A 25,019-nucleotide genomic window follows, 5' to 3' on the forward strand; every position below is an offset into this window, starting at 1 on the left:
CCTTCTTTGATTTGAGGAAAAGGCGTTGGCTGTTAGGAAATGGGAGGAAACATTTGGACCTCTACCCCAAGTCCCTGCCCTATTGCTAGGAAAAGATTAGGCATCTCTGGGAAAAGATTAAAAATTCTGCCATCAAGCTCCAGGCTGTGCTGACACTGGAAGAAACCCCCTAAGATAAATCTGGAAGCTTGTAGGGCTGTCTTTTTTCTCACTGAGATTAAAGAGGCTTTACTGATTTTTTCTTGAGGTTAAGGCATTTTTCTCAAAACCTTTTTCTCTTTTGATAAACACATGTAACTTTCTCCTGAAACTGTGGAAGGAACCAAGATGTCCTTCAACAGATGAATGGATAAAGATGTAGTTCATATATATAATGGGATATTACTCAGCCATGAGAAAGGATGACTACCCACCATTTGCACTGACATGGATGGAACTGGAGGGGATTATGCTAAGTGAAGTAAGTCAAACAGAGAAAGACAATTATCATATGGTTTCACTCATATGTGGAACATAAGGAAGAGTGCAGAGGACCATAGGGGAAGGGAGGGAAATCTGAAGCAGGGGAACTCAGAGAGGGAGACAAACCATGAGAGACTCTGGACTCTGGCAAACAAACTGAGGGTTACAGAAGGGAGAGGGTGGAGGGATGGGGTGATCAGGGGATGGGTGTTAAGGAGGACATGTGTTGTGATAAGTACTGTGTGTTACATGCAATTAATGAAACACTGAACACTACATCAAAAACTAATGATGTGCTATATGTTGGCTAATTGAACATAATAATAAAAAAAGAAAAAATGATAAATATATGTTACTTTCTCCTGATAGATTGTTTTGTGTAAGGATCCAGCTACAGAAAACTCCTTTCATTATTAGTGCTCTTGTGACTTCTTGGATTTAGTAATATGTCTTTCCTGAGTTTCCAACAGATTCTCACCCTCATTGTTATTTGTAGATCATTGTGACATTTTGTACATGATAATAGTTATCTTAGGCCTTCTTGACTCCAGGCTAGAAATAACATTTATAGTGCACACCCTCAGTTTTCTCTGTTCTCTACTTGGCCAAACCTATATGCAGAAATTTTGTTTTGATATTTCCAGAAACCCTTGTATCATCTAAAGTAACTTAATAAAACAAAGTCATATGATAAAAGACGTTTTATGAATAATTTGACAAATGAGGTTCTCAAGATAGCATTTCCTATGAATCTTTTATACATCAGTTATAATTCTTTGATTAGTTTTTTCTTCTGGAGAAAAATATTTTCCCAGAGAATCATCTTTTAGAATCAAAGTCATATATCTTTTTTCATAGTTTACTTTTTAAAGCATTTCAGTGTGCTTTACATTTAATGCTTTTTCTCCCTTCTCATTTCCTTAGCAAATTTCTCTGAAGTTATTAATTTAGTCATGGATCTCTTATTGTTAAAGAAAAAAAAAGCCATTCCAAAACACTTTTTCTGAATTCTTTTCAAATAATCTGCTGTCCTATTTTATTTTGTCATCATATTATTAAAAGCTTGGTCTCATATGACATTTTCAATTTCTATCCCGTTTTCATTCTACTACAGTTTGACTCTCATCCTCACCATCTGTTACACGCTCAATTATGCCACCCCTGGTCCCCTTTATAGGTTGAAGTCCTAATCCTGAGCACCCCAGGATGTGACTGCACTTGGAGATAGGGTCTTTAAAGAGGTAGTTAAGTTAAAATGTTATCATTGGTCCATATCCAATATGACTGGCATCCTTTCTATAAGAAGATGAAATGCAGACACAGACATGTAGGGAGGGAAACCATATGAAGATACTGGGAGAAGACAGACATGTACAAGCCAAGGAGAGAGAAACCAACCTTGCCAATACTTGGATCTCAGACTTCTAGCCTCCAGAATAGTAGGAAAATAAATTTCTCTTGTGCTATGGTACTGGGAGCCCTAGCAAACCAATCTATCACCCGACGGATGGTGTTTCTAGTGTGATTACGGTGACGTCCTTGTTGGTATGATGATAGAACTGAGAGGGATTTTCACATTGTATGAATGAAATTTTTAAATTTAAAATCTTATTTCCAACATTAGTAGTTCTGAAATATTTGGTCTTTCTGAGCCTCAGTTTTCAAGATTCTAAAAATGGGATAATAAATACTTTAAGTATTAAGAAAGATAGTGTATGTGGAAGTGGCTTGCAGAATATTCAACAGAGATTAATGAAACTTATGTTTTGTTTCTTTGCTATTGTCCTATTAGCATGTTTCTTTAATTCAGCAGACTGCTGCTATTTTGAATGACTGAGTTAAGGATAATTTAGTTAATACTTATTTCTCAAACCTTCTACAAACTCTTCCTTATCCTTCTAGTCAACCCATACCCTGCTTAGAGCTGATGACCCTCCTCTCATATTTCAGTCAGAAAATGGAAGTAGTTGAATCAGAAGACCCTAATTTTTCCAATACCAAGTTTACAAACACACATGCATCTACATCTACTTTTTATGTCCATTCAGGCATAAAGGAAGACCCATCCCTAGTCATTGCAAAGGCCCACCTCCACTGGACTCTGGACCTCAAATCTCAAGAACCTTTCTCTGGCAGATTTTCCGTCTCACTAACAGGTCTCTTCCTCTGTAGTTTTTTCATTTCCAGCAGCATTCAAACATTCTTTAATACCCTTTCTTTTTAAAAAGAAATAAGAAGTTTCAATTTCTCCTTTGGTTTCTTATCCCCTTCCCATCTCCCCATCTCTCTGCTCTTTTTCTTGTCAAAAGTTTTCAAAGGATTGTTTGGAACCCACTTCATCTGGTTCCTGATGCTCACATTCTACTGTAACTGTTGCTCTCAGAGACACAACTACCCCCCTGTTTTCAGACCTGATAGGTTCTTTCTCTCCCCACTGTATTAATATTTTAAGAACACTTGATACATTTGTTCACTTCCTCGTTTTTTTGCCTACATGGCTTTTGTGACTTATTGTCTTTGTTTTGTTCTTTCTTCATTGGCCAGTGATTCTCATCCTTCCTTGCTGACTCACCTGTGTCCACTCATCGGGTTTGCCAGACTGTGGATTTTCTTCCCTATTTATTCTGAGAGCCTGGGTCATCTCTTCCACTTCCATCAGGTGAAATAATGCCTTCCCTGGTTAAAATAATGCCTACCCTGTTATGGTAAAAAAATTCCATTCTGTCTCTGAGACCTTCTGCTTGGCACAAGACCTTGAAATACTTTTCTCTCTACTTTGCAGAAAACTGTGTCCTTGGGCAGGTCACCATCTCTGGTCCCTGGCTTCCTTATTTATAAAGCAAAGGGTTCAGATTGATCTTGGAATTCTCTTTTAGATTTAAAAATCCAGCAAAAATTATGACAACTCATGTTTCTTTATTGTCTTTCATTTGGGATTTTTTAAGTTATCAATACTTTAAGCAATTTAATTCCCCCAGTACTAAAAAAAAAATTAATCCCGCAAAGAAAGACGTTTCACATTGTAGGAGGAACATTCTTTATGTTATCATAGTAAATGGCTTCTTCATCAGCTAATAGGGTACAATTCAGTTTCCTTAGATTAATATTTTACCCCACCACAAAATGTTATAGGTAGCCCAGCAAATGGCTGCCTGCCTTAGAATTATCATATCATGCTTTAGTTTAATAAGTATTTAATGAAGGTGTCTTATGTGCCAGGGTCTGTGTTAGGTGCTAGACTCTGTGCTAGATGCTAGAGATGGTCAACACATAGACCTTATCTTCAAGGAGCTCAAGATTTATTGGAAGAGAGAGAGAGAGACAAACCTACAGTTGGTCTAACCAAAGCTGACTAATATAAGAGCTCAGCTGAATAATAACAGCAACAACAAAATCACCCATGGGAATATGGGTAAATATAACTATGATGTTACAATGGCTCCCTGTTCTAGGGAATTCATTCTCCTGCTTTAGAAAACAAAGAGGGTATATTGTTAAAGCTGGTTACAATCCAACAACAGGAAAAGATACCAAGAAACAGCCAGGTCCTCCTCTGCCATCCCATCTGATTCCTAGAGCAGACATTAAGACATTTCTCTGGCTTCTGAACTCACCTCCTTCTATAGCCCTGGGATTTCTGCCTTTCTGAACAAGTTTCAACCTTGCACTCACCAGCAGGCAAGCAATCTGCTGTTCATTCCTAAAGCTTCAGGGACCTGCCTTCTGCCTAGACTATTTCTAGGCTGCCAAGTTGGCAAGGCATTTGCTTTATGGGCATGTGGATCAGGGCAGCCTTCCTTACAGGATGGCCCAGGGGATCCTTGGGGAGTAGAGTGGAGGGGAAGCCTCAGTAGCAAATATAGCCAACAAGCCTCTCCAAAAGATGTAATTAATCTGCAGCTGTGTTGTGAAGCACGCTTGCCATCCCTGGAACGTTCTGCTTCACGTCTGTACCTAGCTGAGATTCCCATGCACTCAAGAGACAGGCTACAGGAGAACCGATGGGGTGTTATCAATACTGAGGAACCCAAGGAAAACAGTGGGTAAAAAACAAAAGCACCCTATGAGCTCTTAAAAGTCCGTTTTTCTCCATCCTCTTTACAAGAGCTAGTCGTTGTATAACGTGTTACAGTTTTTAAAGTGTAAACTGATATTCCTTTGAGGAAGGCAGTATTATTACTGCCATTTTATAAGAGGAAAATAAGGCTGGGAGAGGTTCGGCAAGCTTCCCAAGGTCACACAAGTATCACAAAGCCACGCCAGGACATGCTCACAGGCCTGTGAGTGTCCTGGTTCATGGACTAGAGCACTTGTCTTCCATCCTTACAGTCTGGGAACCAGACCATGAGCTCCTACAGGGGGAGTGCCAGGCCTGCCTTCTCTATCGCCGCCTCCTTAAGCCCCAGAGCCAGGTGCCTGCTCTGTCAATCTGACGGAGAAGAGCCCCACGGACATCAGAAGGGGGTTTAACAATCAGTGAAAAGTTAAGCTTTTGGGCAATGTCGATGGAAACCTCCCCGCTCCATTTCGGGGCCCTGTCATTATTCTCCTTCACATCCCCCTGCACCCCGTTGCTCCCCGCCCCCATCCGCTCTGAGCTTTTTTTTTTTTTAACCACCTTGTTTTTGGAATCCTCTCCTGCTGCACTAAACCATGCTGCTTTGCTAGTGCTCAAAATAACCACGTCTTCTGGCAGCTCCTGCTCTTCTGTTGAGGGAAGAGTCTCTTCTTTCTCTCTAGATACATTTCCTCCGCTCTCTAAATTCTTTATGGAGAACCATGTAGTCCAGGTTCAGAACATAGCCTGACAGTTGACTTCACCTCTCTGTGCCTCAGTCTCTTCGTCTCTCAGCTAAGGATGAAAATGGCACTTCACCGGTAGGATCGCCGGAGCGTTGAACAAGTCAAGCCACCTGATGCACTTGGCATTCAGGGCACAGTCGGCCCTGTTAGCTGTTAGCTGTGTTCTCAAGCGTCTTAACTGTATTTTAACTTTCATCTCTTCCCTGAAGTGTTTTTGTTTTTAAACCTCACACTTCTCTGCCTTTCTTGTTTTGTTCCCTATGCATGGAAGGTTTTTACTACCAAAATTCACAAGTCAAAATCCCACTCATTCTTCATAAAGTCACCAGTGATAAGAGTATTCCCCACAGGAGACCCTAACAAGTGTTCATAGACCAGCCATCCTGTGTGGGGCTTGGGGCGGGGCTACAGATGTCCTGACATTTTTTCTGTTCTTTCACATGCCCCAGACTATTAAACCACTGTTACTAAAGAAATTGCATCTTGTTTTGTGTTGCTTATTTACATATCTGGACTGCGTGGCATTAGGTATTTAGTGACTGATGCAGCCCCATGGCTTCCTATGGTGCACGAAACAAAGAGGGCGCGTAGTATGGAATTAACAGATGAACACCTGCATGTAGAGGTGTGCTCGCTTTTGTCCACAGGAGTCTTTCTGGAGGGATTATGTGTCAAGGAAAGGGAAGTATTTCCAAAGCTCCTTGTCTATGGCTCTGACATTTATCCACTGTACACCCTCTGGTAGGCACCCATGCTCTTCTTCCTTCCTGAGGAAACTGTAGCAGAAAAACCCTGACTTCCATTGTTTAAGCATCAGCTATGTTTGATGGGTGTTGTAGTGTTAGATCGGTTTCAAATTTCAAATCCCTCTATTTTTAGCATGCCCCAAATCTGGTCTTCTTCAAGAAAAAGGAGAAATAACACCCCAACCTATTCTTTCTTTTAGCGTTATCACTCCTCGACCTTCTCTTTTCACCAGGAATTTGGCTTTTGTTTTTTGTTTTTTTGTTTTTAAACAAACCTGAGAATAGGTAGAGTCCCTTGTGCTTCTTATTCTGAGTGGCAGAGAAAAAAAAAAACAACAACAACTATGAATTGGACTTGTCAGTTACCTATTAATCATAACTAAAAAGTATGATTAAACTGTCACTAAGAAACCTGTGAAAGGCCTATAATTGTGCTAATGCATTCTATTGTCATTTCTTAAAAAAAAAAATACCCAGGATATTGTAAAGTCCAGAAAGGACCTTGGAGCTTTTATAACAATCCATTCCTTTCACAGATAAGAATACCGCAAAACAAGACGGGAAACACACTGATGCCACAAACAAAAGATTAAGTTAAAAGAAAGGCCGTATGAAAACAATCAGTTTCTTAAATGAACAGCATACCATTAAAACTTAAAAGATAATTTTAAAATGCGGAAAATACTTGTAATATTTATGACAGAAGGGCTAACTTTTAAAAATATTATGAAGAGCCTTTACAATTTAATAGTAAAAAGGCAAAAAAAAAAAACAAACCCAAACCCAATCTAAAATAACCACAAATGTCAACAGATTTTAGGGAAAAAAAGATCTATAATATGTACAGGAAATAGAGAAATTCAAATAGATATTTTTCTACTTTTCAGAGTAGCAAAGGTTAATAAAGCTGATGACCTCTCTCTGCTGCAGGTGAAGGTACAGGGTGAAGGAAATACTTTCATTCTCTACTTGTGGGAATGTAGTTGGCACAATCATTTTTGAAAGGCAATTTAGAAATACCTACAAATTTTGAATGTATTTAACCTCTTACCTTTCAATTTCAATGATAAGAATTTGTTCTTTAGTTATACTCACGATGTTCAAAATATATATGGTATATGTATATATATATACACATATATAAACACATTGTTTAGCAAAAAAAAAAAAGAGGGAGAAACAATCAAAATGCCTGTTAAAAAGTGATTATTAAATTAAAGTATATCCATACAATGGAATTTTTTTACACATTTATTGATTCATTTAAAGAGAGCAATGATGAACACATTGCATGTTAATCATATCTTAATATTATTATGAAATTAGTACTGACCTTGTGGAACCCTTAAACTCTTTTTTTAAATGTTATGTTAGTCACCATACAGTTACATCTTAAGTTTTGATGTGGTGTTCCATGATTCATTATTTATGTATAACACCCAGTGCTCCAGCAATACATGCCCTCCTTAATACCCAAACTCTGTCTTAAATGTCGGTTTGATCCACAATATGAAGGAGCTAATAAAAGACAAAATTTGGAAAGTAAATTTTATTTGACCTGATTTAGAATACCTAAGTTTGAAAAACAGTTATAAAATTTATTAAAAATCTTAGCAAATGTTTTCCATTTTGATGGCTTTACTTCCTTAGTTTATTGCTTATTGCCTTTGCTTACAATATGAAGGATTATTCTTTACTTTCTGGATAGCAGAGATTCTGTGTCTAACCAGAACAATTTTCTGTACTTTATGTTGACTTTATTATATTCCTGACTATAAGAAAGAACAAAAGAACAAAGGTTTCTCTTTCCTCTCCTGTTAAAGAGTTAAGATTCTTTATAATCATGTTACCTTCTTTTTCTTATTTTAAAGTGTTCTATTGACATTTTGATTAAATATATAACCAAATATTGTTTCTCAGTCACCTATAATCCCATCTTAATCAAGTGTTCAATTCTCCTCTGATAACTTCTTTAATTTCTGTCTTGCCCACATCAGATCCTAAATATGGAAAAAATTAAATAAATCTTTTAGAATATCTTTTACACCTAAAACTCTCTATGTGATTTCTTAGGGGGCTCCTGGAAAAACCAAAAAGCTTTGTCCATCCATCTGATGAAACGAGAGATAGAAATAAGTAGGTGTATTTGTTAGTTACTATTGATGAGTTACAGGGAAAGAGTTCTCAAAGAGGAAGAGATACTCATCCTTCCTTAAGTTAAATTTGTATAAGTAAATAACATTAACATTCATTATTATTAATATTCATGTAAGTAAATGACTATTAAGTCTTTCAGAAATTGTACGCTTTATGGGTAGTTCCTAGAGGTTCATCAATGCCTTCATTGTCCACGTCCCTAATACCTTTCTATTTACGAGTCCTAATAGTGCTTTGCCTGATATTAAGCAGCAAAAATACAGTGTCGTGTGGCGATTCACAGACCTGTACCCCTGGGGCTTATAATACATTATATGTTAATAACAAATAAAAAATTAAAAGAAAAAAGAATACAGTGTCATGTCATGATTTCAGTTATTTAAAACATCAACTAACCCATAACCATTTTCCTTTTTTTCAGAGACGTTTGAGGTTCACAACAAAATTGGAAGGTAGGAAGACTTCCCATCTACCTTCTGCCCCGACACATGCTTCATCTCCTCCATGAGCAACATCCTTCACCAGAATGATACATTTGGTACAACTGATGACCCTATATCAATGCATCTTTACCTCCCCCAGTCCATAGTTTACATACGGGTTTACTCTTGGTGGTGTATACATTCTTAAGGTTTAGAAAAATGTATAACAACTTATATCCATCATTATAATATCCCAGAGTGTATTTTCACTGCCTTAAAAATCCTCTGTGCTTTGCCTATTCTTTGCCCCCTTTCTCCCCTCTGGGAACCGTTGATCATTTTATAGTCTCCATAGTTTTGCCTTTTCCAGAACGTTGTACAGTAGGAATTCTACAATTGGTACCCTCTTCAGATTGGTTTATTCTACTTAATAATATATATTTATGTTTCTTTCATGTCTTTGTGTGGCTTAATAGCTCATTTCTTTTTATCTCTGACAATCCACTGTCTGGATATAGCACAGTTATTTATCCACTCACCTATTGAAGGACATTTTGGTTGCCTCCCTGCTTTGGCAAGTATAAATGAGGTTGCTATGACCTTCCATGCACAGATATTTGTGTGGGCATGTGTTTTCAGCTTCTCTGGGTAAATACCAAGAAGCGTAATTGCTGGATCACATGGCAAAAGGAAGTTTAGTTTTGTAAAAAGCTGCCAAACTGTCTTCCAAACTGGTCATGTTATTTTGCATTTCTACCAGCAATGATTGAGAGTCTGGTCCCACTCCAGCCTTACCAGTATTTGGTGGTGTGAGCAGATTCTGACCATCCTAATAGGTGTATGTATTATGGTTTAATTTGCATTTCCCTGATGACATATGATGTAGAATATCTTTTCATATACTTAACTTGCCATTGTATATCTTCTCTGGTGAGGTGTCTATTAAGGACTTTGACTTGCTTTTTAATTGGATTCATTTTCTTCTTCTTGAATGTTGAGTTCTTTTTATACCTTGGATTACCTCCTTTATAAGATATATATTTTGCAATTATTTTCTTCCATTCTGTGACTCATCTCATTCTCTTGATATGCAATGAAATTCTATAAAGCTTTCAAAAGGAAAGGAAAAGACCTACATACACAAATGTTGAAATATATCTGAGATTACTAAGTAGGCAAAAAGTATGGAATTGTGTGCAAATACAATTCTTTTAGTGTATATTGGAATGGTGGAGTGAGACTTCTCTTGTTAATTTGTTCCTTTCTCTACTTTTCTGAATTTTCTAAATTGCAGAATGGATTTTAGGTAATTTCCCTTAATCTGCTACTTTATATTATCTTTTTATTTAATTTATGAGAAAACAAAAATAAAAACTAAAATATTTCAATATAGTCTTTAAAGGAAGTCTTTCAAAGAAGTCAAGAACATGTCAGGACCCTCAAATCTGATATTAATCTTGATACTACTATGGGAACCTGTTCTCCAGCTTGTCTAAATAAAATTTCTTCAACATGATTTCCTCTGTCTTAGGATTTACCAGTTTTGTTCTGTAAGTATGACATACACTTCCTTTCCTTCCTTGTCATATCTGTAACTTTTCCTCGTCTTTAAGAATAAATCAAAGGAGAGTCTTTTCTGGAAAGAATTTAATTTTCAAGGCAGAGTTAGACTTTTCCTTTCTGGATTCATATACCTCTCATGTTTCTTTTATTGGCTGTAGTACATTGCTATGATTGCTAATTTATTTTTTCTCTTTTGGAAGATGGCATGCACCCGAGTTCAAGAGTTTTTATTTATCTCAACAAATAAAACAGGCATAGTATCTGACACGGTATATGGAATATAGTAAAAACTTAAAATGTTTGACAAAGGAATGAATTTTTTTTTAATGAGTGAATTTTTAATGAAAATGTTTTATCTTCAACCTAAGAGCAATCAGAAGGACAGTTATAGTTCAGATCCCCAGGCAGTTGCCCATAATGGTTAAGAACCCGGTTCTGTAGTAAGACTACATTGTTTAAAAAAAAAAAAAAAAGACTACACTGTTTAGCTCTCAACTCTGTCCTTTGCTAGCTATATAATCTCCATATCTCTTTTTTAAATCTATAAAGTAGGATAATACTGGAACCTATGTTACAGACTTGGTGTGAACTGAATGAACTAGAACTTGTGAATAGTGTAGAATAGTGCCTCAAATATAGTAAAAACTAAATGTATATTATCTTTTAAAATTGTTATATTGAGTCTATTTTCTGATTTTTTTTTTTTAAGTGGTAGAGAGAATTGGAATTAGCTTTCAACTTTCTTTTCCCAACATTGGCACATTTTGATGACAGACTACTTGGCACCCGAATGTCATGAGCTTCTCTTCCCATGAGCTTTGAGACTTATTCCCTTGTTTTATAAGCCAAGCTTGCATTTTCTTCTTCAGTTTATACTCCTCATTTGTGACTGGTCTCAAGGAGATAGGAGTTGTGCTTCTGATCCTTGAATATTCATTCTTGTCTTGTAGGCCTGCTGCCCTTCAGGGCTCGGCTCTTATATCATCCTTGTTTTATGCAGCTTTCTAAGAATGCCTCCCATGACTGGGCATGAGTCATAATGTACTACCATGGCTTGCTTGTTTATATTTCCCAATAGACTATGCTTTTTCAGACCAAGGATCCTATCTCACTATTGTTTCCTCAATGTGTACAGTCAGGTCTGATGGTCTAGAAACATGCTAAAATCTTAAGACATGTTCATAGCATTAAATGCTTATTACATTTTGCTTTTTAAGACTTAAAAAAAAATTCTTCAGTTAAAATGGCTTCTCTGTCCTTCCTTTTGTAGCTGTGGCAAATGTAGTGTGCTAAAGTTTTCTTTTCAATTATTAGTTTATTTGATAGAAATTGGTTAGACATTTATTCATTGTAGGCTAGACAAAATACTGTGAGAAAAACAAATATAATACCAAGCATGAGCCCTAATTAGGTAGTTCACAGATTAGTGAGAGGGACAAAGCACAAATGAGTAATGACATAAATCAAGAACAATGCAAATGACGTGTCCTAAATGAAGAGTAAAGAGAGAATGTGGCATGAGTTCGTAGATGGAGGAGTGGTGTCCTGGCCATTATTTTAATAACCAGCTGACAGAACAAAATCCTTGATGTGCAGCATTTGCCAATTTCGCGGTGTAAATACTCCCACCATGGCTAATTTCAAACTCCAGCTTGAGGTTCCTAAAGAAAAGCTGGGGAAAGATGTCCATATTAGATCTTGCTAGCCACTGTGGGCTGACTGCAGCACACTCTGGATGGGAGAGATGGTTACAGACAGGTATGGTCTGGGTCGACTTCATGGAGGAGGTGAAAATTGAAACTAGTCTTAAAGTTGCCATAAAAGTTAGATGACTAGGGGCTCCTGGGTGGCTCAGTGGGTTAAAGCCTCTGCCTTCAGCTCAGGTCATGATCCCTGGGTCCTGGGATCGAGCCCCACATCGGGCTCTCTGCTCAGCAGGTAACCTGTTTCCTCCTCTCTCTCTGCCTGCCTCTCTGCCTACTTGTGATCTCTCTCTGTCAAATAAATAAATAAAATCTTAAAAAAAATTAAATGACTAAAGGACAAGCATGTTCCGGGTTTGGAGAATGGTATAAGCAATGCATCGAAGCAAGAAAGAATGTGGAATATTTAGGCAAATATACTCAGCACACAGAGGGTACCTAATAAATACATGTGTGAAGAGCAGAATAGTGGTGAATTGAACATCTGACTGAGAAGAGTCTTGAGAGGAAAGTTCACGTGCTACGGTATTATGTGGCAATCCACGGTCTCTAGCCTTACTAATTATGCTTTTTCTCCGTACCCAGAATCTTCCTCAGCTTGGCTCTGTGGGCTGAGTGAGAAACTACTTGGTCATTTGTTTATTATTTTTCAGTTATTTTAATAACCATACAGATACCTAATTGTAAGATAGAATTAGCAGAGAATTCTCAGAGAGTAGAACATTTTAATTTTCTAGAGTGACAGAGAGGCTTAAAATCCATACATCTGCATAATGGTTTTATCTCTGCCAAACAAACATGCTTCTACACACTGAATTCAATTGTACTATTTTCTATAAAGACAGATAAAGGCAAGCTAGCTAAAGATCAACTTTTTTTTTCCTTATCTGTTATATAAATATGGAATTCTGTGGTTTAGCAGGGGTCAGCAAACTTTTTCTATAAAAGGCCAGAAACTAAATATTTTTCACTTTGTGCCCCATGGCCTCAGTCGCAATTACCCACCTTGGCCCTTATAGCATAAAAGCAGCCGCAGACAAGTGAATGACTGTGGTTTCAATCAATTCTGACTTACAAATAAGTCAGAAGACAGATTGGGCCTATAAGCCAGAGTGTGCTGATTTCTTGCTTAGAGCATCAAGGTGTCTAGGAATTCTAAAATTCTTTAAGGTTTATGGGACACTAAAGATCAAAAAATGCCAAGAATTCACAAGGACAATAGGATGTAAAAATGATTTCATAAAAAGAGTTCAATCTATCTTTTCTGATGAAATGTTTTTTCCAACCCTCCTGATCCCTCATTTCCACATGGATATAGGTAATTATGATATCATATTAATATCGTAATTTTGGTGTTTATACACTTTCTTAAAAACTGATTTCTGAATGAAACGTGACTTGGACTGTTACTTAATTCCTATAATATTGGAGTTGTCCTGCAGACAACAACGATGTGCCTAATAATAGTCCATGCTCATGGTTGGTTACTTTTTTATCTGATGTTGTGTCCATCTTCCTGGGGAAATGAGTGAGTAAGAAATGGTGACAATATGAGTAAAACATCTAATTTTCAGTTTCAGTTTCTTTATCCTTAAAACAGGAAAAACAGGGTTGCCTGGGTGGTTCAGTAAATTAAGCCTCTGCCTTTGGCTCAGGTCATAATCTCAGGGTCCCGGGATCGAGCCCCGCATCGGGCTCTCTGCTCAGCAGGGAGCCTGCTCCCCCCGCCCCCCGCCTGCCTCTCTGCCTACTTGTGATCTTTGTCTGTCAAATAAATAAATAAAACCATTAAAAAAAATAAAACAGGAAAAACAGAATTTGTTGTATTTACCACAGAGAAGGAAAGTATTATCTTAATGGCAGGTATAAATCTGTGCCGTTTATACAGTGGAGAAAACTCCCTAAGAGAAGACACAAAAGAAAGAAAAAAGAGCCCTGCATTCATCTGTCATGATTCAATGCTTTACTTCCTCCTGTCTTCTTGAAGAACTTCAGAAACACACAGCTGACCTTCTTTCAGGTACTTTCTCTTCTGCTATCATCACCTATGATTAAGTTTAAATTCTTTAAAGGCAAGGCACTGCACATATAACAAAGAGGAAGAGGGTTAATAAGGGTAAAAAAGGCTCCAGGAGAATTAAGGGACATTAAACAAGATGGCTGGGCCATATTGCATCGTGTCTGGAGAGCTAATCGTATAACGCTCAAGCTGATGGTTGAGATCAAAGACATATCTGCTTCTATTGAGGGTCTGAGATTGGAAAAGAAGAAATAACATTGGCAGAGAGAAAGAAAATGTTTTGAAGAGAGATATAGCAGATCTATGTCCTGCTGAGGTGGCCTTAGACACCTTGTGCCAACTCTGTGCGCCCACCTCTCTGAAACTACAAGCTTGACCCCTGGCCACAGGACCCTGCCACCTTCAGAAGACTGCCCTTGGGCTTGGGAGCCACACAGTCAGTCTGGAATGGACTAGTGTCTGGAAGATTTACAGCTCCTACCTCAGGGCAACCTGTAGCCAATGACTATTTGATACGGTAATACAAAAACTCAGTTCCCTTGTTTTCAGGCAAGACAAACTGAAGTATAATTTCATACTCTACCAAAATCTGGCTGAGTCTGGGACTTCAACTGAAACTGTACTCTTATTTGGCTTTTCCCCCCTTCTTACTGTGTTTTACCCATTCTCTTACTGGTTTCTCTTTAATAAAAGATTTGCATCCAAATCCTTAGTTTCAGGGCTGTTTCTGGGAGAATCTGATCTGAGACAATAGACTACCATAATTTCTTAGCTTTTATGTAATAAAGTCCCACTGCATTTAATACCCACAAGCACATAATTTATGAAAAAGTGTCAACCAACCTGTCAACAAAGGTATGGTGAAGAAGAAAAATAGGATCGTTGGCAGATCCCTGTACCTGAGACATCGTTCCGTTCATATAGATGTGCAGGGCATTGTGCATACTGCTTTGAGAGGCATCTGCTATCCCAGTGAGTGGACTAGCAAATCCTGTGGGCAAAAAGAAAATTGGAAAGAAGAAAGTCAGTTTGCATTAATAATTGAAAACCTCAATGCTTATCTCATTTGGTTTGTGACTATACTTGAGATTCTATTGAGATCGCTTACATTTTGGATGCCCACTGCTTATTTAATAAATCTTGGTGGAATGGGAAGCTATTAATCTAGGTACAGTGGACTGATTAACCGGATGGAGTAAGTGGAGCCAATCATGTTCCCTCCTGTTGCTTCCGCCCATTATATCTCCTTTAGATACTGCAAAGTAATAGGACCTTTTTATACTAATCAGCATGGTCAGTCTCCCTTCAGTCTTTAATGGCACTTAGAGCAGATCTTTCCAGCCTGTTATGTATCTCCTTGCTTCCCAGCTCTGGTGGTTACTTTTAATTTTGGTTTCTGGTTCCAGAGAAAACAGAAAATTTGTGACCTTCCGCATCACAGCCCAGTGGACATCAGGTCAGATTGTGTTTGATTTCGCAAATTATTCACTTCAAAATTAATCAGAGCTCCATTAAATGGTTCCTTTCATTGTATCAGGAATATTAATCGTGGGAGAATAATGATAATGTGAGCTATTACTTTCTGAATATTAATCATGTAAATGCTTTTTGTGGCGTATGTCCTCCAATCTTTTCAGCAACTCTGTCAATTATTTCCATTTTCACTCTGATCAACTAAACTTCAAGACCTGAGCTCTGGTTATTTTGTGTTCTCTTTCACACAGTCCCTAGGAAGAGGAAGAGGAAGGTAGCATTTCAGAGTCCATGCAGGCAAAACATAAAACATAGGTAGAACTCAGATTCAGAACTGGACAAAGAAGTCCCATTTACCAAAGTTAAAATATAAGCAGCAACCTCGTTGGGGGATGCCCTTGGCTTAGGGCACATTATTAAATCTCAGAATTTAGAAATATCAAACAGAAACTGGAAGATGATGATTATAAAGGTAGGATACACACAATGAAGGCACTTTGGGGCAGGGGAGGTCTAGCTAATTTTATGCAACTAGGATTATCTTGTTGTCAACCTGTTCATTTTTAAAGGGGCAGATCTTGACTTCTACATTTGATGCACTGTGCTCGACCACCATTGTGGCTCACAGTATTTCTGTCCCTCAGTCTGTGATTTTTTTCCTCTCCTTTTGAACCTTCTGTGCTCATTCTCAGAGACCATGCTAAGCCTGGCTCCTACTGGGAGCTTAACTTAAGAACATGCACTTCCCTCCCCTCTCGTCTATGAAACTTTTATGGTTATATACATAAGGCTTTTACTGTACGCAGAGATTTTTCTAAGAGCTTGACATGATTTTTCATATGCCCTTCAGAGTGATCCTACAAATTAGGTACCCTTATTACCTCCATCACATCAGTTTGAAAAAAGGGGCTTAGAGAAGTCAGGTAGCATATGTAAGATTTAAAAATAAATAAGAAAAATTAAGATTTAAAAATTAAATTACACAAGAAACTTGCAAGATTTAAAAATAAGAGAAATTAAGGTTGGGACACAAGCTTGTTTTCTTCTGGAGCTCAGGATCTTGAATATGCAATGGTTTACTGCCTTTCCTATATAGCAATGAATCCCATATCATGGAAGACAAACTTCTGTATAGCAATGGTCTTTAAGCTTTTACCCTTGATAACACCAAAGGAAAGTTTTAAGACCACATTTTATATATGTTCTCACATACTGTTAAGTAGATCCAGCTTATTTTAATCAAAATTATAAAGACTTTCAGAGGATATAACTTCAGATATATTGCAAATAGTTCAAATGCAAAACTAAAAATTTAATACCATGTTTTAAAAATGTATCCACCTCATTCACTATACCCATATCAAGAATACCTAAACAAATCCTATTATCATATGTAATTTTATGAGGTTTCCTTTTTGTACTTATCTCATATTCTCTTTTCCCACAGAAACATTCCTAAATATTATACAAGATATGCATGATTTAAAAAAAAAATTCTCTGGGGCACTTGGGTGGCTCAGTGTGTTAAAGCGTCTGCATTCGGCTCAGGTCATGGTCTCAGGGTCCTTGGTTTGAGCCCCTCAATCAGGCTCTCTGCTCAGCAGGGAGCCTGTTTCCTCCTCTCTCTTTGCCTGCCTTTCTGCCTACTTGTGATTTCTCTCTCTGTCAAATAAACAAATAAATAAATCTTTAAAAAAACACAAAACTTTTTTGCGATGAAAATAGGTATAGAAATTAAAAATTATTTTTCAAAACTCTTATGGAAACATTAATCTAATCTGGGTTAATTTATCATTAAATATTTTAGCCATAAACAACTTATCAAAATCATACAAATATATTAAAACATTTTACAAAATATTAAATATAAAAGTAAAATTTTATTGAAAGTTTAATATATTGGTGAAAGATCATTAATTAAAAATTATTCACTATTAATCAATTGCTACATAGGATAAAGTTTAACATAAATCTTATTCTAAATATTAAAAACTAAATCTGGGTCCTGAGAAAACTTTCCTCTCAAAGTAACTGCACAGGAATAAAAGATTTTTTATAGTAATCTCACAAATTATTTGAACTCTCTTTTAGTTACATGCTAAAAATGACTCACTGATCTGGCATCAAAATAATGTGATTCATTAGCTGATAATCAAGAATCTTTAATGAAAGCAATCTTATAAATTATGAATTTATTTACAAACCACATGACTTTCAAGATATTCAACACCTAGCCCATTAGAGTCATGCTGTTTAGCGACGCTGGCACCAATGTTTTGAATGCTTTACTTGTTTGGCAACCTGTGAGTTTTTACCTCCTCTGAGAATGTGTTCTGTTGAGAATGGATTTAGGATATATGAGAGGAAGGCTTTAATCCTGAAAAGTAGAAGAAAAGTAACAGGAAGGAGCAGAGGAAAAGGAGAACCTTTAGGAACTTTCCCATCCAAGATCCATTTTAGAAAACTATACTTGGGGGGTGCCTGGGTGGCTCAGTCCGTTAAGCAGCTGCCTTCAGCTCAGGTCATGATTCCAGGGTCTTGGGATCAAGTCTCACATTGGGCTCCCTGCTTGATGGGGAGTCTGGTTCTTCCCCTCCCTCTCCCCCTGCTTGTGTGTGCTCTCTCTCTTTGTGTCATATAAATAAATAAAATACTAAAAAAAAAAAAAAAAAAAGGAGAAAAGAAAAGAAAAGAAAAATATACTTGGGAGGAGGACCTGGAAATAAATTTAACACGTTCTGTACCATGTATCCTATAGAAAGTCTTGGTGAACCTGCAGTGGTGTCTCTCCCAGTTTGAAGGTACTGCCATAGAGAAAAGATTTTTAGAGCTCTGAGGACCTGACTTTAAATTCTGTTACTAGCTTTTGTCAAGATAGCTATCTCTTTTTGAGCCTCCGTTTCTTCACTGGTAAGAGAGGGAATAATTAATGCCCATCTGGATTCTGATGAGGAATGATTTTGATAGCCGGTGTGATACAACAAGTACAGAATCTGGCACAAATGGAGGCTTCCTCAGTAGTACCTACTATTTCTCTCAGCTCATTGCATTTGATCAATGGATGCTTATCATGAAAGCCACTAACCAAGAATACGAGGCACTCTCACTGCATTAAAGTCTCTTTTGCCACAACTACCCACCATCAGGACCCATCCTAGCACTGGACACCTCTCCCCTTCCTAAACTCCATGGCTCTACAGACCCTGCCTGCTGCATGCCCTCATCCAACGTTATGGTGATTTTAGGAAGTGGGATTACATTCGTAACAGAGTTCTCGGTAAGGCTTAGTATTTCTTTGCTCACTTCTTTGGCTAATTTGCCAGATATTGCACCTGGGAAAGCCTCCAAAGTTATTAAGAAAGGATATCTGAATAAGAAGCACATAAGAGTTTGTCAGACTATTGTGATATGCTCAGAAATAGTTCAAAGATACAGGTTGAACTAACACCCAAACTCTTTGTATAGGAACAAGATTATTAAATAAATAATCTTATTATATTAACTCTTTTAAATGAACTGTGTGTATCTTGTTTCTTCAAATAGACTGGAAATGTCTTAGGAGGAGGGAATAAATATTTCGCTTTGATTTTCCACAAAGACAGAGGCTCTCACATCTTTGTATTTAAAAGAAAACCAAATATAAAATATGTTTAAATCCTTCACTTATACCAGTCTATAAAGACTGGGAATAGGAAAGATACATTTCTCTCCATAAAATCTTTTTTTTTTTTTAAATTCAATTTCTCTCCATAAAATCTTAAGGGACCCTCAAAGAGCTCTACTCTGCTGCTTGTTAAGAGACAAAATAGAGAAAATGTCATGGACTTGAATAGTGTGAAAATTTGAATAAATTATTCTCTATTTTACTTCACACAATTCATTTTTTGGCCAGTAAATCACCTTGGAAAAATAAGAAAGGATTACACTAATATCAGTAGGTTCTCTTGCTGAGAATTTAATTCTCTTTTGGAAGAGCAAGTCAAAGAGGAAATTCCAGGCTGAAATAAAAACAGTTTACACATCAAGTTTTTGAAATATCTCTTATGTATGTGATCTCATTTTAATTCCTGGGGCTACCTGTGACATAAATAGTATCATTGTCCCAATTTACAGATGAGACAACTTAGATAACTTTTTTTTAAAGATTTTGTTTATTTATTTGACAGATCACAAGCAGGCAGAGAGGAGACTGAGAGAGAAAGGGGGAAGCAGGCTCCCTGCTGAGCAGAGAGTCTGATGTGGGGCTCGATCCCAGGACCCTGGGACCATGACCTGAGCTGAAAGTGGAGGCTTAACCCACTGAGCCACCCAGGGACCCCAACAGAACTTCTTATATAGAAGTTATACATCTATTACTTACCACATCTAAATTCAAGCTAGTCATGGACGGAATCAGGTAATCGAAGTTAGCTCTGATTAGTTTCAAACCTGTGATTTTTGGTACACTGCAGTTGGGTTGTATCTGTGCTGACTTGCTGATTCACCTTGGAAGCCCCTTTTTCCTGTGGACTAGGAAATGAATTTATGAGCTTGCTGTTTACTTGTATTAACAGCAAGATCCTGAATGGGTGACTGCTTAGCTCTTGTCCAAGGATTCCCCAGGATGAGAAGTCCTGTAAGCCAGCATGGTTCTTGTTAGCATTTGCAGATGCCAAAATGGCTCCCAGTTCTTCATGAAGGGCAGTGACAGTTGCCCAAAGTACTCTGGGTTAGGCCTTCAAGTCTGCATGCTGCGTTCCTATGGGAAGTCAATAACCACAGTTTCTGGCTGATCCTAACAACACAAAACTTCAGCTCATCAATCCGTGTCTTTTCTCTTTCATTTCCTCCCCAATAGTACTCTGGAGAGTTTTTCTGTTTGTTTGTTTGATTTTTAATATTGAAGCCTCTCTCCAACCCTTGGAGATTGAGATTTAATTGATAGAGAGTGGGGCTCAGGCACTTGGAGTTTTAAAAACACCCAAGTGATTTTAATGTGAAACCAGGGTTGAAATTCACTGATTTAGGTTAAATTTCTTTCCATCCTCCAAACTCGAGCTCACAGTTTAAAAACTTTACCTCTGAATGTATTATTCCCTTCACTTGAAATTTTCTCCTCCTATATTCTGGAAGCCAAAAAATGCTTCTGCCTTTAAAATCACACACCACACACTTCTGCCTTAAAATATTTTCATGTTGTAGTGCCTGGTGACCCAGTCAATTAACCCTTTGACTGTTTTGTTTTGTTTAATTTAATTTTTTTTTCAGTGTTCCAAAATTCATTGTTTATGCACCACACCCAGTGCTCCATATAATACGTGCCCTCCTAATACCCACCACCAGGCTCACTTAATACATCCCACTCCCCTCCCCTCCAAAACCCTCACTTTGTTTCTCAGATACCACAGTCTCTCATGGTTTAGACTCTTGACTTCAGCTCAGGTCATGATCTCAGGGTTGTGAGACTGAGCCCCGCTCAGAGTGGAACCTGCTTGAGATTCTCTCTTACCTTCTCCCTCTGCTTCCTCCCACTTATGCACTCTCTCTCTCAAAAAAAATAAATTTAAAAAATGAGATAAAATATTTTCATGCTGATAACTGCTCCAACGTGTACCCTTGAAAACAATGTTAAAAAAAATTAGCAACTACTACGTGGCAGGCACTGAATGGGCATTTTCACCATCTTGTTTAATTCTGTATGCTCCTTTTTAGGAAGTTGGGTTATAGATGTTACACTTCATCATGCCTAGTAGACTTTGAAAAAGTACATAGTTAAATCTTCAGAACAGAGTATATTTATTTGATTTAATTTTATTTTCAGTGCATTTCAAACCTCTTTTAATACTAGAGTTTCAGTGATATAAATGGAAAGAAGAAAGCAAAAAGATAGACAAAGGTACATTAGTGTTTTTGAAGATTGAAGCAAAGTGACTGTCTGTCCCCTGGCTACATTCCTCCTAATTAGTCTCCTAATGTGCTGCTTAATTCAGGAACTATGAAGTGCATAGCCTCACAAGGTTATATCCAAAGATTTTGAGGGGTTGTATTTCATGCCTGAGTACTTTAACACAGGCTTATATTTTAAACTACTTGCAGCAGAAATACAATATTGCAGATCAAAAAAAAAAAGATCTTGGCTGTAAGCAGGTCCCTAGGTATAATGGAAGCATTAACTTTCAATCCAATTTCAAGATTTCTCAAATAAAGTACTAGTTCTACAGCCATAAATGTAATTAATTAGCATTTATGTTTATTAGAAAATACTTTTAATTTGACTCAGGAAATTCCTTCAACAACAGGGAATGGAGCAATGAAGCAAATGGAGCAGGGGATGATGTCTTCTTACCATATAATTATTAGATGGATAGTTAAGGTCACAAATGCTCAACAGATTCCAGGGTTCTCAAAAATATGGTCCCAGAGCCAGCAGCATTAACCTATAAATTTGTCAGAAATGCAAATACTCTTGCCCTCCAGAGAACTACTGCAAATGAAATCAGTGGGATTTACCATTTGCATCAACAAGTCCTCAGGCAATTCTAATGCACACTAAAGTTTGAGAACCACTGCTTTAATTATTTTCATTGTTTATACAAAGACTATGGGTAAGTAGTCATAGTCATCTTCCTAAAACTCAATAAAAGAGAGAAACAGAATTATTTCATGTGTCATCACTTTAAATTGTTTGTTGTTTTCAATATCAGACTAATTTCACCTGTTAATAACTCAGTGTGTGGGCGTTATATATGTGCATGCACATATGTAATCATTTTCTTTACATACGTGTTATAAATACACAACACATATATCATTTACATCATCTCATTATTTTTTCAGCATTTCTTAGATCTTATCTCCAGTTTATAGACACATCAATAAAATGATTTTACACATCAAAGGTAATTGTCCATTTCTTCATTTAAAATTTGTCTGAAACTTATTTTTAAGGAAAATTTTATAATTGGTTTCTATATTCTAAGATTAGATTTGTGTGTTTGGTAAGACAGGAATATTGAACCACACAGCAGAGTCATTTAGTTCACCAAATTGTACAGACTGAAACAAGCAAAGATTTTTATAGACAAAGTGTCATTCAAGCTGTATTACCTTTCCTGTTCTTCACTTATGACTGAATTGATAGTAATTGGCACACTTGGTATATTTCACTGGGTATGCTAAAAATTGATGGCATACTAATGCTAGCGCCAACTATTTTCAAAGCAAAGGTGTGGTAACCAACCATCCTGGTCCTTGTTTGCCCCACACTGTTCTGGTTTTAGCACTGAAAATCCTGTGTCATAGATAGGACAGGTTTCACAAGCATGCAACTGAGTGTTCCCCACCCAGAACTGCCCGTACTTGGCTTAATGTTCTGCTGTTGCTATCTAGAAATTCTTAATATTTTTTGAACAAGGTATTCCATATTTTCATTTTCCATTGGGCCTTGTGAATTAGATAGCTAATCCTTGTCCTGGGAAACCCCATAGTCCTAGTTAAACAGAGATGGTTAGTCACCCTGCAAAGGTTCTATATAACATTTTGTCATTGGCGTGACTTAATAGAACAATTCTGTGAAATACAAGTCAAATGATTTAAATGTGTCCTACTATCTTACTTATGTCTTAATTTTTAATTAGGCAAGATCATTTTCATATGCAAGTGACAAATTATCTATATATCTATGACTTTCTATAATGAATATTTTAACATGTTTGCATTATATTTTATAGTTCGCAAAAACATTTTCAGGCACATTTTCTCATGGGACATTCCCAGTAGTATATTAACAAAAGATTAATAACCAGATCTTAAAGATTTTATTTATTTAAATGACCGAGAGCAATCACAAGTAGGCAGAGAGGCAGGCAGAGAGAGGAGGAAGCAGGCTCCCTGCTGATAAGAGAGCCTGATGCGGGGCTTGATTCCAGGACCCTTGGGATCATGACCTGAGCTGAAGGCAGAGGCTTTAACCCACTGAGCCACCCAGGTGCCCCAATAACCAGATCTTAGAAGGGAAATATGGGGCAGGGGCAGAATATGTTGTTTTGTAACATCTGTCAATTTTCATGGTGTAAATATTCCCATGATTGTTAATTTCAAGGTATCAACTTGATGTCTTTGAGTAAAGAGTAGAGAAAAGATACTTCAGCTATCGCAGCAGACATGCGTCAACTCCAACATGTGACTGGATGTTCCTCATGTAGGGGAGGTAGAATAGGTACCACCATGTTTCTAGTGCAAATGAAAAGTTTGTGGCATCTAGGTGACATTGAAGATCACATGCTTTTTGAATGGTGAATGCCAAAACTATCTCTTCAATGTTCTCATTCTAAATCCTGTGTTCTTTCCCGTATGCCATTCTTTCCTTCTCATCATTCATATCTATAAACTTGTGTGTAGGAATTATTGCCATGAATGTATGAGAGCATCAAATAAAGTTGGTTGTAGGGAAGCAAAATTAATAAAGATTCTACTTATGTTAAATTAAAGGTAAGTTTTCTTTAGTTGAAATATAGGTGACATACAATGTTACGTCAGTTTCAGGTGGTCAACATAGCAATTCCACAAGTCTATGTCATGCTATGCTCACCACAAGCGTGGCTACCATCTGTCACAGTACAACACTATTACAGTACTTCTTTTTTTTTTTTAATTTTTTTTTTTTTTAAGATTTTATTTATTTTTTTTTTATTTATTTGAGAGAGGGAGACAGTGAGAGAGAGCATGAGCGAGGAGAAGGTCAGAGGGAGAAGCAGACTCCCCATGGAGCTGGGAGCCTGATGTGGGACTCGATCCCGGGACTCCAGGATCACGCCCTGAGCCGGAGGCAGTCGTTTAACCAACTGCGCCACCCAGGCGTCCCTATTACAGTACTTCTGACCATATTCTATGTGTTGTACCAAGGTAATTATTGTTAATATACCTTTGATTAAAATCACTTGAAAATATGATTGAATCTTTCACAAGTGTGTTTGCATTTTCAACCTCCAATTTCAACTAGAGGCTTGTGCTTGCATATCACAAAGCTTCCTCTCCACAAATTAACTATAATAGAAACATGATTCATATATTTTACTCACCTTTGTTATTAATTAGTTACCTCTTGGAAACAAAGATTTTTGATGTTACAGCACTTTCGATTTCTGTGTGGTAGGCACGAGGCTGTTTTCCTAATGTTCTTATGGAACCTAATCCTCATAGTAACTCTATAAAGAAGATACCATCAAGCCCACTTTCATGTGGGAAAACTAAAATGGAATAAAGTGTGGTGTTTTATCCAAAGTTAATCAGCTGGTAAATGGCAGAGTCAGGATTTGGGCTACTTATCTATTAGATTTCAATGCTCTTCTCTTAGTCATGCTGTAACTCTTAGTTGATTTGGAGCTATAAGTTGTACTAAAATATAAAATCACTGACATCACAACACATTTTCTTAGTTCCAGCAGCATCCTTGTTTCCTTTAATTCTTTTCAGTGAAAAAGCTGAGACATCTGATCCAGCCCAGTTTTTCATAACATTATCTTTCAAGATTGAGAATGCCCAATCATGGTGGTTCCCACTCTCCCTCTTTCTTTGGATAAGTACTTTATAAGCTTCCGATCACAGGACTTCAGATGGTATACAGTTAGCTGAATCAATCAGATTCCTGTCATAAAACACAGAAGGCTGGCATTCTCTGGGACTGCCACCA

The 25,019-nt window shown here is 37.3% G+C and overlaps 1 protein-coding gene across 1 annotated transcript in view; it reads right to left on the reverse strand.

Moving 5' to 3' along the window:
* The window catches only part of TYR (tyrosinase), a 113,907-nt gene that overhangs the window by 57,798 nt on the left and 31,090 nt on the right, over positions 1 to 25,019 (reverse strand). Inside the window, exon 3 of the mRNA XM_044258342.1 lies at positions 14,720 to 14,867. Within this exon, the coding sequence (XP_044114277.1) occupies positions 14,720 to 14,867 (148 nt within the window). The remainder of the gene's footprint in view (positions 1 to 14,719; positions 14,868 to 25,019) is intronic.

The sequence above is a fragment of the Neovison vison genome, chromosome 7 (assembly GCF_020171115.1).
Source record: "Neovison vison isolate M4711 chromosome 7, ASM_NN_V1, whole genome shotgun sequence".
In the NCBI taxonomy this organism is placed as follows: Eukaryota; Metazoa; Chordata; class Mammalia; order Carnivora; family Mustelidae; genus Neogale; species Neogale vison.